The sequence below is a fragment of the Erythrolamprus reginae genome, chromosome 2 (genome assembly GCF_031021105.1).
Source record: "Erythrolamprus reginae isolate rEryReg1 chromosome 2, rEryReg1.hap1, whole genome shotgun sequence".
Taxonomy (NCBI): Eukaryota; Metazoa; Chordata; class Lepidosauria; order Squamata; family Dipsadidae; genus Erythrolamprus; species Erythrolamprus reginae.
In genome coordinates, this window is record NC_091951.1 from 12,751,991 (window position 1) to 12,766,660 (window position 14,670).

A 14,670-nucleotide genomic window follows, 5' to 3' on the forward strand; every position below is an offset into this window, starting at 1 on the left:
CTCCGTCTCCCTTGGGATCCTCTGCTGCCTTTTCCAGATTCCCTTTTCCTGGGAAGGTTCAGGGACTCCGTCTGGGGGGAGGTGTTAAATCAGGGGTTGGAGGCCGATGAAGAGGACAACAGCTCTTTATTTAATAATCAGGAACATCTAAAGTGACCCGCTCACAGGCAGGTAGCGATTTAGGAAACAAGCGGCCACAACCGCACCTTATATACATTATTACTAGCGCAGGGATTGGTGACAATGTTTCAAGACTTCGTGCTGGAGCTTCCTATTGGTTGAGCCCGGAGGCTCCTTATTGGTCGTGCCCAGGCTTCCCATTGGTTGTGCTAGCAGGCTTTTTATTGGTCGCCCTGCTCCAATCAGCGATCACCTTTATTCTAACAACTTGCAAACATAACACCCCTCTCCCCATAGGTCGAAATGACTGTCAGTCATTTAGGTAGGTTATGTAATCCTGTAACCTGATTGGTGGCTTGGTTGTTCGCCCAGACCTGCGCAGTTCAGTTTGTTGGGAGTTGTCCTCCTGGTTGGCTGGCTCCTGTGCGGCTCCCTCCGGGTAAAGGTTGCCTTGGCCTATGGACGACGATGCAGCCATACCAACGCCAGCCGCCAGGGCTCCAGGACAGCTGTCGCTGGATGCCTGAAGATGTTGCGGTGAGTCGAACGGTTGTTCTTGTTGGTTTCTTGTGGTGTGATCTGTGGGGAGAATGTCATTGTTATTTTGGGGTAATTCTGTGGGATGTCGTTTTCTTATTTGGTCGACGTGTCTTCGCCAAATCCTCCCATTGTGAAGGAGGATTGTATAGGATTTGGGACTGGTTCTATGTTCTATGGTCCCCTCTCTGCATTGGAGGTTGGAGTCAAAGTCTTTGGCATACACTGGGTCGCCCGCTTTAAAAGTCCTTTCGGGCTCCCCCATTGGTTTGTCTCTTTCTTTGGTGTATTCCGGGTGAAGTCTGTCCAGCTGGGAACGGAGTTTTCTTCACATGAGAAGTTCCGCTGGACTTTTCTTGGTGCTGGCCGAAGGGGTAATGTGTTGGGCCATCAGGAACTCGTCCAGCTGTTGTTGCCAGTCTCCGGGTGCCGATCGGTGGAGGGTTTCTTTCGTGAACCTCACCATGCGTTCAGCCCGGCCGTTAGTAGCCGCGAAATGGGGTGAAGTTAATGCATGGCGGATCCCCCGTTCGGCTAGGAAGACTTCCATTTGCCTGGATGTCAGTTGTGGGCCGTTGTCGGAGACCATGACGTCAGGTAGGCCGTGTGTTGCAAAAATTTTGCGGAGTGCCTTTATTGTAGCTGCCGTTGTAGTTGAGGTCATTAGAACAACCTCCAGCCATTTTGAGTAGGCATCAACTATGATTAGGAACGATGGGCCTGCTAATGGGTCTGCAAAGTCTATATGAATACGCGACCACAGTCCCTTTGGAGTTTCCCACTCCGTTGGCTTAGTCTTGGGCGGGTTTGGGCGAGTTTGTTGGCATGGATTACAAGTTGCCATCCATGTTTCTATGTCCTGATCCAAACCCGGCCACCATAAATGGCTCCTAGCCAGGCTTTTCATTCTCACCATGCCTGGGTGACCCTGATGCAGCAATTTTAATGCTTTCTTCTGTAGTTTGCTTCGGAACTATTACCCGGTCACCCCACAATATGCAATCTCTTAACACGCTTAATTCCATTTGTCTACTTTTAAATGCTTGACAAGTCTCTTTTGGTATTTCTTCCGGCCACCCCCTTAGAACCCATTGTTTGACTCGGGATAACACGGGGTCTATATTTGTTTCTCTGGCTATTTTGTCTGCGGATATTATCGGGTTTTCCTGCATTTCAATTAGTAATACATCTGAGGCTGGGGCTGGGTCTTTTACCAAGTCTGCCTGGGAGCATCTGCTCAGGGCATCCGCATGGCCAATTTCCTTCCCTCCCCTGTGCTTCAGGACATAATTGTAAGCCGCTAAGAATATTGTCCAACGGGTCATCCTTGGGGAGAGGAAAGTGAGGGTCTGTCTATCCCCCGCTAAAATTCCCAATAGGGGTTTATGGTCCGTAATTAATGTAAATGAGCGGCCGAACAAATATCCATGAAATTTTTTAACACCTGCAACCAATGCTAGCGCCTCTTTGTCTAATTGAGAGTAATTCCTTTCTGCCGGAGCCAGGGTTTTTGAATAAAATGCAATGGGAGCATCGGTGCCGTCTGGAAATGTATGACTGAGGACGGCTCCTATCCCGAAGGGGGAGGCGTCGCATGTTAAGGTTACAGGCATGGTAATATTATACTGTACAAGAACACTGTCTGATGAGAGTACTTTTTTAATTGCTTGGAAGGCATTGTGTTCGGTGGGTCCCCATGTCCAGACTGTGCCTTGTTTAAGTAGACGATGGAGAGGCTCCGCTACCGTGGCTTTCTGTTTGAGAAATATGGAATAAAAGTTTAGTAAGCCCAAAAATGATTGTAACTCAGCCTTGTTTGTCGGGACAGGGGCATTTTTTATTGCTAGTACTTTCTCTTCTGTTGGATGGATACCTTCCTTGTCTATGGAGAACCCTAGAAATTCAACACTGGGGACTGCTCACGAACATTTATCTGGTTTTATGCAGAGACCCGAATCCTGGAATTTTGTTAGTACTTGTCGGATTCTTTCCCATAATTGGGGAGCTGATGTTGCAGAGATCAGCACGTTGTCGAAATATGGCACCACCCCAGGGATTTTATTTAATAGGCGCTCCATTAGGCTTTGGAAGATGCCTGGGGCGATTGCAACTCCGAATTGTAATCGGGTGCATTTAAACGACCCCCGGTGCGTTAGTATTGTTTGAATTTCCGCTGTTTCCTCTGAGACAGGTAATTGCTGGTATGCCTGGGCTAAATCGATTTTTGCGAAAATGGAGCCATTTCCTAATGTGTTCAATAGATGTTGCACTACTGGTATAGGATAGGCATTGTGTTGCAAAGCTCTGTTAATCGTTGCTTTGTAGTCAGCACAAATTCGGACTGAGCCATCTAGTTTTAAGGGAAGGACAATTGGGGTCTCCCATTTGGCGTGATCAATCGGTACTAGGATTCCTTGGGCAATTAATTTGTGTAATTGTTGGTCGACTTTTGGAAGCAGCGGTAAGGGTACCCTCCGGGGTTTGAGATGAACTGGGGCCACTGTGGGGTCAAGATTAAATGAGATTGGGGTGCCCTTGTATGTGCCCAGCCCTGGTTCAAATACCTAAGCAAATTCCCTCATTATATCCATCGGGGGTAAATTCGAGTTGGCAATGGAGTGAATTCCCGTAATGCCCACACCAAGCGGCTGGAACCAATCTAATCCCAACAAAGTATGTTTAGGCCCGTGTACAACAATTAGTGGCAACATTCCATTAAACCCTTCACAACATACAGCTACATTGATAGACCCCAACACAGGAATAGCATTTCCCTGAAAATCTGAAAGTCCGGAAGTCCAAGGAATTAATTGTTCCTTTTGGATGTGTGGCAAGTATAGGTGAAATTTATGCCACACCATTATGGAATGGTGGGATCCCGTATCAATTTCCATTTTGCAGGGTCGATTGTTAATCAAAAGTGAGGTAAAAAGTTTCCCCTGCGTTGGTAAAGAGTTATAGTTAATGGTGAATGGGGAACTACCTTTGCGGAATCCTGGGCGGAAACCGGTGGTCTGTTTGAAGTTCCCGTGTTGAAATTTCCAGACGCGGTTGGTTGGCGCTGCCAGGGTTGGGCAAAATCCCCTGGCGAAGGTACTCGGCAAACCTCAGCGATGTGCCCCTTTCTATGGCAACGACGGCAGAGGGCATCCTTGAATGGGCATCTGGATCAGGCGTGTGAGCTGTTGCAACTGAAGCATGGAGGAAAAGGTCACCTTGGGTTGTTGTATTGCGGTGGGCGGCGAATCTGAAGACAGTAGTCCTCCTCTGTCGCTGGGTCGGGAGGTTGTGCAGGAATGTCTTCGATGGTTGTAGGGTTGTTTTCGGCTACCTTCTTTACTGTTGGTTCTGATCGCTTGAGTTCGGCGGCAGATGCGTCGGAGACTTCCGCGGCTTTGACAGCTTTTATGATGTCTTGTAAGGAGGCGTCCTCATCGATGAGGTATTTTTTGTGAAGATTCAGATTGCTCATGCCGAAGATGAGACGGTCGATTAACTGTTCTTCTGGGTCTTTGTATTTGCATTTTGCAAGTAAGGCCTGTAGTCGGGTGACAAAGTCATTGATTGACTCACCTTCAGCCTGCTTCAACTGGGAGAATTTGTTTCGGCTGATGCGAGCAGGAGTCGTTGGCTGGAAGTGGTTCGCGAGTTTTTCCTGCAGAGCCGTCCAGGAGATGCTCTCGATGGATTCTTCATCTGCGAGCGTAGTAGCTAGGTTGTAGATCGCTGGACCGCAGTAATGGAGGAATATAGCTCGTTTTCTGTTCTCCAATGCGTCGTCTAGGTTGCTTGCTTGGAGGAAGATGCGAAATTTGGACATATATTCCGTCCACGTATCCTCATCGGGGTTGAAGAAGGGCAATGCGTGCGGCATTGCTGAAGCCATCTCTGGAATGCGAAGGCTCGAATCCCTCATCGCCACTGTTAAATCAGAGGCTAGAGGCCGATGAAGAGGATAACAGCTCTTTATTTAATAATCAGGAACATCTAAAGTGACCCGCTCGCAGGCAGGTAGCGACTTAGGAAACAAGCGGCCAAAACCGCACCTTATATACATTATTACTAGCGCAGGGATTGGTGACAATGTTTCAAGACTTCACGCTGGAGCTTCCTATTGGTTGAGCCCGGAGGCTCCTTATTGGTCGCGCCCAGGCTTCCCATTGGTTGCGCTAGCAGGCTTCTTATTGGTCGCCCTGCTCCAATCAGCGATCGCTTTTATTCTAACAACTTGCAAACATAACAGGAGGGGAATGCAGGGAGGGAGGGGGAAGGAGGGGAGAAGGGAGGTTAGTGATGGGGGCTTCGTTTCCCTTGAACTCTAGAGGGGAAATGGGGTGTCAGTGCCTCTGTCAAAGTCCCTGCAGGAAGGGGGGCAGCTCTGTCTATCTTCAGGATTCCGGAAACCATCCTCCTCTCTTGTCTTTCAGGCCTTCACACATGGCAGTGGATGTATGGCTGTGAGCTCCGGGGAGATGGGAGCAAAGGAGGCTTTATGCAGGATGGCTATGACGGGAAGACCTTCCTCACGTTCGACAAGAAGACCCTCACTTGGGTGGCTCCCGACCCCCAGGCCCAGATCACCCAGAGGAAATGGGATGCTATTCCAGGATATAATCAGAGAGAAAAGGCCTACCTGGAGGAAACCTGCATTGAGTGGCTGGAGAAGTACCTGTCCTATGGGAATGAGACGTTGCTGAGGACAGGTGAGCATCTGAATGAAGACTGGACTTTCCTCCTTTATGGCCTGATCTCTTGGACACATTCAGCCCCTTTGAGTCCCTGGTCTATGGCCTGTTTGCCCTGATGGGAATCCTTCCCCCCCTCCAGCCTCTCTCCAGGACACGGGAAGCTCTGATTGGTTCTCACTACCAGGCAGCCATTCAGTGGACCAGGAAATGCAGCCTCTGCCTGGCAGGTGTCTGGTTGGGTCAGGCAAGAAAAGCCCTTGAGGGTGTCCTCTTCACTGCCCACAAGGAGGGAACCACTTGGGGCCATTCAGTGAAACCTCCAATAGCCAAACTGTAGTCAAGAGTGGTGGGCACCCTTAATTCTCCCCAATTAACTCTGCTTCTCCCCACATCCCATAGGGGGCTCCCTCCCTGCCTTGCACCTGATGGTCCACCTCCCACCCCCACCACTAGAAGGCTCCACTTCTACCATTAAGAAGATATTATCAGTGTCCCCACTTCGGCAAAAAGGGCCATGGATGAAGGGTTATTTATTTTCTTTCTGGGGGGTGGGGTTAAAGGGGGAGCAAAGTTTCTGTCAATCTTTCTTTTAAGCCTCAAACAGATTCCCACAATTCTCAGTCAGCCTTTCTCAAAACAACCCCCTCCCCACCTTCAGGAACCCCCCCTTCCCCCACAGGGGGACTCACATTATAATCTTTCCCAAGGACTTTTTATTAATTTACCATCTAGAACACCCCTCCCCCCTCAGTCTCTCCCTTCCCCCCTGGGGTCCTTGATCCCTCCAGGATTACCTGCATGAGATTAGGATCAATGGGGGAATCCCCCTCACTGATTATCACCAACAGCCCCTCTCTGCTTGGGGAAGAGGACCTCCTCTCTCTTCCCATTGACATCAATCTCTCCCTGCCCCCCACTCTTTTCAGAGACAAAATCTCTTTTCCAAATTGATGAGTGTGAGATTCCCTTTGATATCTCTTCCCCTCAAAATTGGGGTTGTGTCCCTTGGAAAGAGGCCTGGAACAGCCTCAGATTCAGGGGAGCAGAAGAGGATGCAGAAAGTAGAGAGAACCTTCTGTGTTGTGGCTGTTTTGAGAGGGAACCTAAGAGACCATCTCCACTCTCCCTCCCCTGAAGGAAGCAGCCCAAGATCAGCCAGAGTTCAAAGCAGACAGAGAGGAATTTCCTTGGACCCTCAATTTGCTGCTGGAGGTTTTTCAGGCTGAGTCCCTGGGAAGGACTCAAAATCAGGAGTTCTTGTGGTTGAGCGTTTTCCAGATTGGGAGCATTTCCCAAAACCCCTTGAGATGCTTCAGGTGTGGAGGGGGAAATAGGGGGAGAGTTTCCTGCCCCTGATTTTCTCACCCCCCTTTCAGTCTCTGGAGGGGCTCAGAGTCAATTCCGGTGTTTCCGCAGAGCCTCCAGTGGTGACGATGAGCAGCAGGACGGAGGTGGAGGATGGGATGGAGACCCACATCTGCCGGTTCTACGGCTTCTACCCCAGGGAGATCGATGCCTTCTGGACGAGGGACGGGGAGGTCTGGCTGCAGGACACCTTCCATGGGTTTCTGGCCCCCAATGTGGATGGGACCTACCACTACTGGATCAGCATCCAGATCGACCCCAAAGAGAGGGGCCGCTATCGGTGCCACGTGGAGCACGACGGCCTGCAGGATCCTCTGGACGTGGAGCTGAAGGGTGAGAGGCTGCAGGGAGGGAAAGGCCGGGCTCTTTGGCAGCCTGGAGGGGGGTGGGAGAGAAATCTGACCCCAGGTGTGTCCAGATGTGAACATACCTGAGCTTTAATACATTGGTTTTTCCATTGTTTGAGGTTGGTGAAGCTGCAGGGACCAGACCCTAGAACTGACTTCAGGGGATAGAAAGGAAACTACAGAATCCCATCACAATACTTGGCCGATCCTGATGAAACGTCCTTAGATCCTCTCTTAGGCCTCCCCTGGTTCTTCCTCCCAGCAGAAAAGCAGCAGTTACACTGAGCACCAGAAATAGATTTGCTTTTGTTTATAATTCCTAAAGTAGAAGAATCGGGAGGAGTCTGGTAGCCTCTTTTCTGAAGGCAGATTTTGGCTGGACTGATGGACATCAGGAGTCAGAAAAGAGGCTCCCAAGTCTGAGCTTTTTCCCATCAGAGACTGACAGAGTTTCCTGCTATAAAGGTCAAAAGGTCACTCTGTGTTGCTTTTGTAAGAAAGAAATTGCACATTATATTATGATATGTGAATTCCTGAGGCTCAGCATTAAACCCAAGGAAAAAATCCCCCCCTCAAAGAACTCTGCATATGCTCAGAAGTTTCCCTATCGTACACCAGATTTCCAAAGTTTCAAAATTCAAATTGAAATTCAATTTTTTTATTGATGATTGTCACCATGATGCAGGAAATAATCAAATTTAATTGCTCTTTCTCCCAATTCAGAACCCACCAATTCAAAATCCAACCTTTGGCTCATCATTATCGGCTGTGTTGTGGCTGCTCTGGTTGTGGTGGGTGTGATTGCTGGGATTGTGTTATTCATCATCAGTAAGTATTTTTGGTGGGGGGGGGGATGATGGAAGGAAGATGGGGGATTCCCCCCAAGTCTTTCCCTTTGGGGAGCTCCTTCTGGGCCTCCTTCTGTCCTGTTGTCCCAGCCCTCTTGGGGAGCATCTGAGATCTCAGCCTCTTGCTGGGACTCCAGTCTTGCTTCAGCTGAGTCTGAGATTCAGGCAGTCTGAGGTTCTTCTGAGTTGGGAAGAGGCCTCCCAGTTCCTCTGTCCCCCTCAAAAGCTTTGACCAAAGAGCAGCAGAGAAGGATTTCCATGGGAACCTCCCTCCCCTCCCAACTGTTCCGGCTGCTTCCCCTCTTGGGACAAATCAGGAGATACATTTGTATTTTGAAGATATTGCTGTCTTTATTGATGGGACAAAGTGACTGTGAAATATCTCCTGGGGTTCTTCCATCTACGGAGGGAGAGTTTGGATGATCTCTGGTGGATTATTTTGAGCTTTCACTGATTTTTGTCCTTGCAGAGAAAAGTCAAGATGGCTACAGAGCAGCATCAAGTGAGTGAATTGAGCTCTTTCCATGTAATCTCCAACTTAGAGCAGGGACCAGAGGCACCATCAGTTGGGGGGGGGGGGTGTTTGTGTGTGTGCCTGCTACCTTCCTCTTCCTCCTAAGAACCAGGCTGGGGAAGATGGGCCCCCTTTTCATTACAGCCAGGCTATTCTTGGGAGTGGAGTCCTCAAGGAGAAACATCTGGGAGAAGGAACCTTCAAGAAGGTGAGAAGATCCAGCTGGTGGAAGGTCCCTCTGACTGAGAACATACTCTGTTTCCCAAGTAGGCAGAAGGGAAAAGCTTGGCCAAATGAGAGTCAGTAGCTCCATAAAATTAGGCCTCAAAAGGGGTCATATTGAGGGAATAGGAGCTTTGGGGGATGCAAGCTAGATCTCCTCTTGGTCTCCCATCACAAAGGCTCTTAAGTATGAACTGGTTACAAAAAGAAGGATCCATCTGTATCTTTTTACGTCAGTTCTGCCTTCTGGCTTTGTGTCATATACATACAAATTTTAAGAATTATTTTCGTTGCCTTTTAGTCAAAGCAATTTGATCCAAACTCTCTCCATGTGAGTCTTTGATTGGGTGTGAGAGAGAGAAAGGAAGGGAGAGGGAAAAGGAGGGAGGGAGAAAGGGAGGGAGATGGAAAAGGAGGGAGGGAGAAAGGGAGGGAGATGGAAAAGGAGGGAGGAAGGGAGGGAGAGGGAAAAGGAGGGAGGGAGGAAGGGAGGGAGAGGGAAGAGGAGGGAGGGAGAAAGGGAGGGAGAGGGAAAAGGAGGGAGGGAGAAAGGGAGGGAGAGGGAAAAGGAGGGAGGGAGGAAGGGAGGGAGAGGGAAGAGGAGGGAGGGAGAAAGGGAGGGAGAGGGAAAAGGAGGGAGGGAGAAAGGGAGGGAGATGGAAAAGGAGGGAGGAAGGGAGGGAGAGGGAAAAGGAGGGAGGGAGAAAGGGAGGGAGAGGGAAAAGGAGGGAGGGAGGAAGGGAGGGAGAGGGAAAAGGAGGGAGGGAGAAAGGGAGGGAGAGGGAAAAGGAGGGAGGGAGGAAGGGAGGGAGAGGGAAAAGGAGGGAGGGAGAAAGGGAGGGAGAGGGAAAAGGAGGGAGGGAGAAAGGGAGGTGGAGGGAAAGGGAGGGAGGGAGAAAGGGAGGAAGAGGGAAAGGGAGGGAGCTGGGGTCAGAAAGAGCTGAGCTTCTCCACCTCTAAGCCAAGAGAGAGACTTTCTCACCCTCTTTTTCTTTCCTTCTTTTCCAGCAAGTGACAAAGGATCCAGCAGTTCAGACCAGGGTAAGTGGGAGGGAGCGACTCCTGCTGCTGCCTCAGCCATTCTGTCTCTTTGCAAGACTTTGGGGGGATGGAAAGAGGGAAAGGCCCCCACTTTTTAAATCCCCCCCCCCCAATAACCCTCCCTGGGGGCCCTCTGAGTCTCCTTCTGGTGGAATAATAAGAATAATTGTAGCCACTGGCTTAGTGGTGAGGGCACCAGATCAGGGCATGAGTTCGAGTCCTGCCTTAGGCATGAAAGCCGGCTGGGTGTCACAAAATCCTCTCTCCTCGCACTGGTTCATTCTGCAGAGGAGAAGGGAAACTCTCCCTGTTGGATTCAGGCAGGGGAATTTAGGCAGCCCGGAGTCTGCATGGTGGAGCCTTCACCCCCATTGGAGGAAAAAGCCCTCAAGTCTTTGAGGGGAAATAGGGAAACCACTGGCAATGCCACGATCCCTAGTGGTTAGAGACTCTTCTGGTGGCATAGCTGAGACCTGGCTGACTCTGGAAGGGGTGGGTGTCCTTCTCTCAGAGATGTCCTCACCTGGGTTTAATGTTTGGCCCCAAACTGAGAGTCCAGGGCAGAGGAAGTGGAATGCAGTGGTCATCTGAGAATCTCTTTTGGCCCTCGGGTTTTTGAAACATAGAAACATAGAAGATTTACAACAGAAAAAGACCTCTGGTTCCATCTAGTCTGCCCTTATACTATTTCCCATATTTTATCTTACAATGGATATATGTTTATCCCAGGCATGTTTAAATTCAGTAACTGTGGATTTACCAACCATGTCTGCTGGAAGATTGTTCCAAGCATCTACTACTCTTCCAATAAAATGATATTTTCTCACGTTGCTTCTGATCTTTCCCCCAACTAACTTCAGATTGTGCCTCCTTGTTCTTGTGTTCACTTTCCTATTAAAAACACTTCCCTCCTGAACCTTATTTAACCCTTCCACATATTTAAATGTTTCGATCGTGCCCCCCCCCCCCTTTCCCTTCTGTCCTCCAGACTATAGTTTTGCTTCCCAGGTTTCTGGTTGTGACTCTTTGTTTCTGACTTTGGGCTCAGAGGACCAGTTGGGCCTGTTGCTTATGTACCAGCCTCTCTGATGCATGGCCACCTCCCTGCCTCAGCTGCTGGGGACCATCTCAAGGTTGGCATGGAGTTGCCCAGGATTATGATTCTCCTGGGAGACTTCAACCGGCCATCCGTGGGTTTGGCCTCGGAAGCAGCCCAGGAGTTCATGGCCTCCCTGGTGTCTCTGGGTCTCTCCCATATCGTCCTGGGTCTGATTCGAGACCCCAATCACACACGGGATATGATCTTGTTGTCAGACCAAAGGCAACATTGATCTGATGGGGGAATCTGGTTTTTATTTATTGATTTAAATGTTCTACATGGCAGTTTATTGAATTTTACTGTGAGCTGCCCAGAATCACCTTAATGGGATATTTGGGGTGGAAGCTCAATTAATTAATAAAAAGTTTTACATCCTCTGAGAAGTTTGTGAAGCTGAAGAAGTTTAATGGTGAAGAGAGAGATTTGTCCTCCTCACAGGAAAAGTCATTGATTCATTCTGTGTCTTTCTCTCCAATCCAGGGAGCAACCAGGCCATTTAGCAGCCCCCCCCTTGCAGGTGAGTGGAGTGGTGGGGGCCATGAGAGGGGGGGAGAGGGAGGAAGGGAGGGGAAAGATTTGGAGTCCAAGGACCAAGTGGGGGTGAAGATACTTTGGAAGTCCCTCTTCTCTCTCCTAGTCACAAACACTGGAAGGGAAGGGATTTGGGGGAGAGGGCTCTGGGGAGGGGTTTTCCTGCCCCCAAACTCTGATCCTCTGGCAGCTCTCAGGCTCTGTGACTGTCTGGATCCAACTAACCCTTGGATACTTTCTCCTTCTTCTTCATAGTGGACATAATGAGAGAGGAAGGAAGATGGATCTGCCTTATTCTGAATTGCACCAGACTCTTAGGAGACCCTTCCTGCATGCCGGAACCAGGACAGATTTTGGGGTCTTTCATCATTGAATCAGTGACCTTTTAAAATTATGATTGAAGAGCAGAGGAGAAAAGAATATATTATGTGTTTCTAATTGTTGGATCAAAATATTTCAAATTGGATTTTGTAGATAATAGTTTAGAATAGGTACTGTAGGTTGCATAACCCCCTTAATGGGCTTCTGCTGATTATTCTTACTGAAGAAAGATTAGAGGTTAAAGATGAGATTTTAGAGATGCGTTTATAGAGAATGGGGTGAGGAAGAGGATGAAGAGTTTCTTGGTGTTACTTCAAGAGAGATTTCTAAGTTGTTAATTTCATTATGCTTGTGGGGGATAAAGGTGGAGGTTTCTATCTTTTTTCCTTGTGTGTGTTTTATGTGTTTAACGCAGGAGTCCTCAAACTTGGCAACTTTAGGACTTATGGACTTCAACTCCCAGAATTCTCCAGCCAGCTATGCTGGCTGTTGAATTCTGGGAGTTGAAGTCACAAGTCTTAAAGTTGCCAAGTTTGAAGAGCCCTGGTTTAACATAATCTCCCATAAAACTATTACTATTTCTGAGATTTTTGTCACTAAAATAGTTGATGCACTTTTAAGCGATTATTGCACAGTTAATTGACAGTTATAGGGCAACACCCAATTTGACAAATAATCAGTATGCAGAGTGTAGCGTTTGACACTTATTTTTTATAGATTGCCATTTATGGATTTTCATGATTTAGAAAAATGGACCGTGAGATCAATTGCACTGTCAGGCTGCTACCTCCGCATATATTGTAATTTTGCCAAAATTGTTTTCTGAAAATAAATGATTTCTTCTATTCTTACTTGAGTTGCATGTCTGAGGAGGTTGAAATTAGGAAGCATTTTACTCTTCCTGTTGATCAGAGACCCCGATTCCAATTTCACTTTGAGTGGGAGGAAAGGGAGAAACTAAGACAAAACTTGGAAGGAGGGAGAACTTGGAGGGGGGGGGGGGCTCCTGTGTGCTCCTTTGGGGAGGAGGCAGCCATTTTGTTCCTGTGTCTAGATGTTTCTCTGCAATCCCCAAGGTGATCTGTAAAATGGCTTTGTGGTGGCAACAACAGAGGCTGCTTTTCCCTCATATCCACCTTTGGCTCAGGCTGTTGGTCAAGTGGCTGGTCTTTGAGTCTCATCCAGGGGCTCTTCAGGAGACAGGGGGTTCAGTGACCAGCCAGAGCCGTCCTGGTCCCCTTGCAGAAGGGCAGCTTCTCCTGCTTCTGGGAGGTCATCTCTGGGCTCCTCAGCTGCCTAATATGATGTGGTAGGGGAACCCTGATTGATGGGAAAGTTGTCCCCCACATTACAGGGGATGTTTTAGGTGCAGGGAGGAGTGAAAAGGGTGGGGGTCTTCCCTCTCCCTCCCTTTCGACTGGCCATCTTTGAAAGCTTAAAAGGTAAACTTGAAAGCACTTATTCTGTGAGCCCTCCTGAGTTTTCGGAGAAGGGTGGCATACAAATCTAATTGAATTGAATTGAATTGAATTTGAAAGAATTCAGTGCATATTTTCGCGTCTTCTACTGATTCAGAAGTTTTAAACATTTATGTCTTAAGTAGAATATATGACTGCCCAGCTCACATAAGAGCCTCTGGTCAGCCAACACAATAAAAATATCAATACAAGAACCAAAATCCTCAGAGGGGGGGCATCAGGGATGGGCCACACCCCAGAATGCGGGAACCACCATTCCAGTGGCAGAAGTGGAGCGTGTAGCCTCCCTCCATTGCCACCAGGCATCCATGCACCATGCACATGCAACCGTTATGATTCTGGCGATTCCGGCGTGGTTTTTGTGCGTGGCCTGCCTACTGCTACTGCTGGAGCTCGGACCCTGCATGGTGGCCCATCTTCTCAGCAGGAGAGCAGTGCACTCAAGGTAAGGCCGGATGCCGGGCAGTGGCACAATGGAGCTGATGGGAGACAAGTGGACTACCCGATGGGATGAGCAGTGAGGTGAAGCAGGCAAGCAGACGGGATGAGTGGTGGCTGTCTACTTACCTGCCGGTTTCTGTGGGTTTTTGTGCTTCTCCGTGAGATTGAGCTTCTGCGCATGCGTTCTGGTAGCGTCGGGAATGGTGGCTGGGTAACATATAAATCCAAAATAAAATAATAAATAAAAGACAATAAATAAAATGCATGAAAGAAAAATGAGCACCAAGGATAAACCAGTCAGCCACAAATTCATTCAGTTTAGTCTACAGGGAGTCCTCGAATTACAACGGTTCATTTAGCGACTGTTCGAAGCTACAACAGGATTGAAAAAAAGGGTCTGACAGTTTTTCACCCTTAGGCCCGTTGCAGCCTTTCTGTGGTCATGTGATCAAATTTTGGATGCTGGGCAACTGATTCATATTTATTGCGGTTGCAGTGTCCTAGTGTCACGTGACCCCTCCTGTGTCCTTTTGACGAGCAAAGTCCATGAAAGAGCCAGCTTCACTTAACAACCCTGTTACTAACTTAATAATCTCAGTGATTCACTTAACAACTGGGGCAAAAAATAGTCATAAAATGGAGCAAAACTCACTGAACAAAAATTTCACTTAAGAGAAATGTTGTGCTTAATTAAGATCGTAAATTGGATTAGTTAATTATATTAATTGGATTTCAGATGCATTATTATATATTGTTGTTTTTGATATGTTGTGAGCCGCCACGATTCCATGGAGAGGGGCGGGATAGAAGTCCAATAAATACGTAAGTAAATAAGTAAGTAAATTCCGATTGTTTTGTCTTTTTAGAAGCATAAATATTACACTAGTAAACATTGTTTAGAATGTTATGTTCTCCCACTTCCCCATCTGTAAAATGGGCATAATCATCACTATTTAGTATAACTGACCACAGTTTCATTTAGTGATGATTCAGAGTTTACAAGGGCACTGAAAAAAGTGATTTAGGTCTGTTTTTCACACTTACGACCATGGAAGCATCCCCATGGTTATGTGATCAAAATTTGGATGCTTGGCACGTGGTTCATATTTATGACGGTT

The 14,670-nt window shown here is 48.1% G+C and overlaps 1 protein-coding gene across 2 annotated transcripts in view; it reads left to right on the forward strand.

The window, feature by feature from the left end:
- Positions 1–12,484, forward strand: part of LOC139159725 (major histocompatibility complex class I-related gene protein-like) — a 32,254-nt gene extending 19,770 nt beyond the window's left edge. For both annotated transcript variants that reach the window (XM_070737082.1, XM_070737081.1), the window contains exons 3-9: positions 5,085–5,360; positions 6,762–7,043; positions 7,781–7,885; positions 8,375–8,407; positions 9,650–9,682; positions 11,262–11,298; positions 11,568–12,484. In XM_070737082.1, the coding sequence (XP_070593183.1) occupies positions 5,085–5,360; positions 6,762–7,043; positions 7,781–7,885; positions 8,375–8,407; positions 9,650–9,682; positions 11,262–11,281 (749 nt within the window). In that variant the 3' untranslated portion in view covers positions 11,282–11,298; positions 11,568–12,484. The remainder of the gene's footprint in view (positions 1–5,084; positions 5,361–6,761; positions 7,044–7,780; positions 7,886–8,374; positions 8,408–9,649; positions 9,683–11,261; positions 11,299–11,567) is intronic.
- Positions 12,485–14,670: the final 2,186 nt, after the last annotated feature.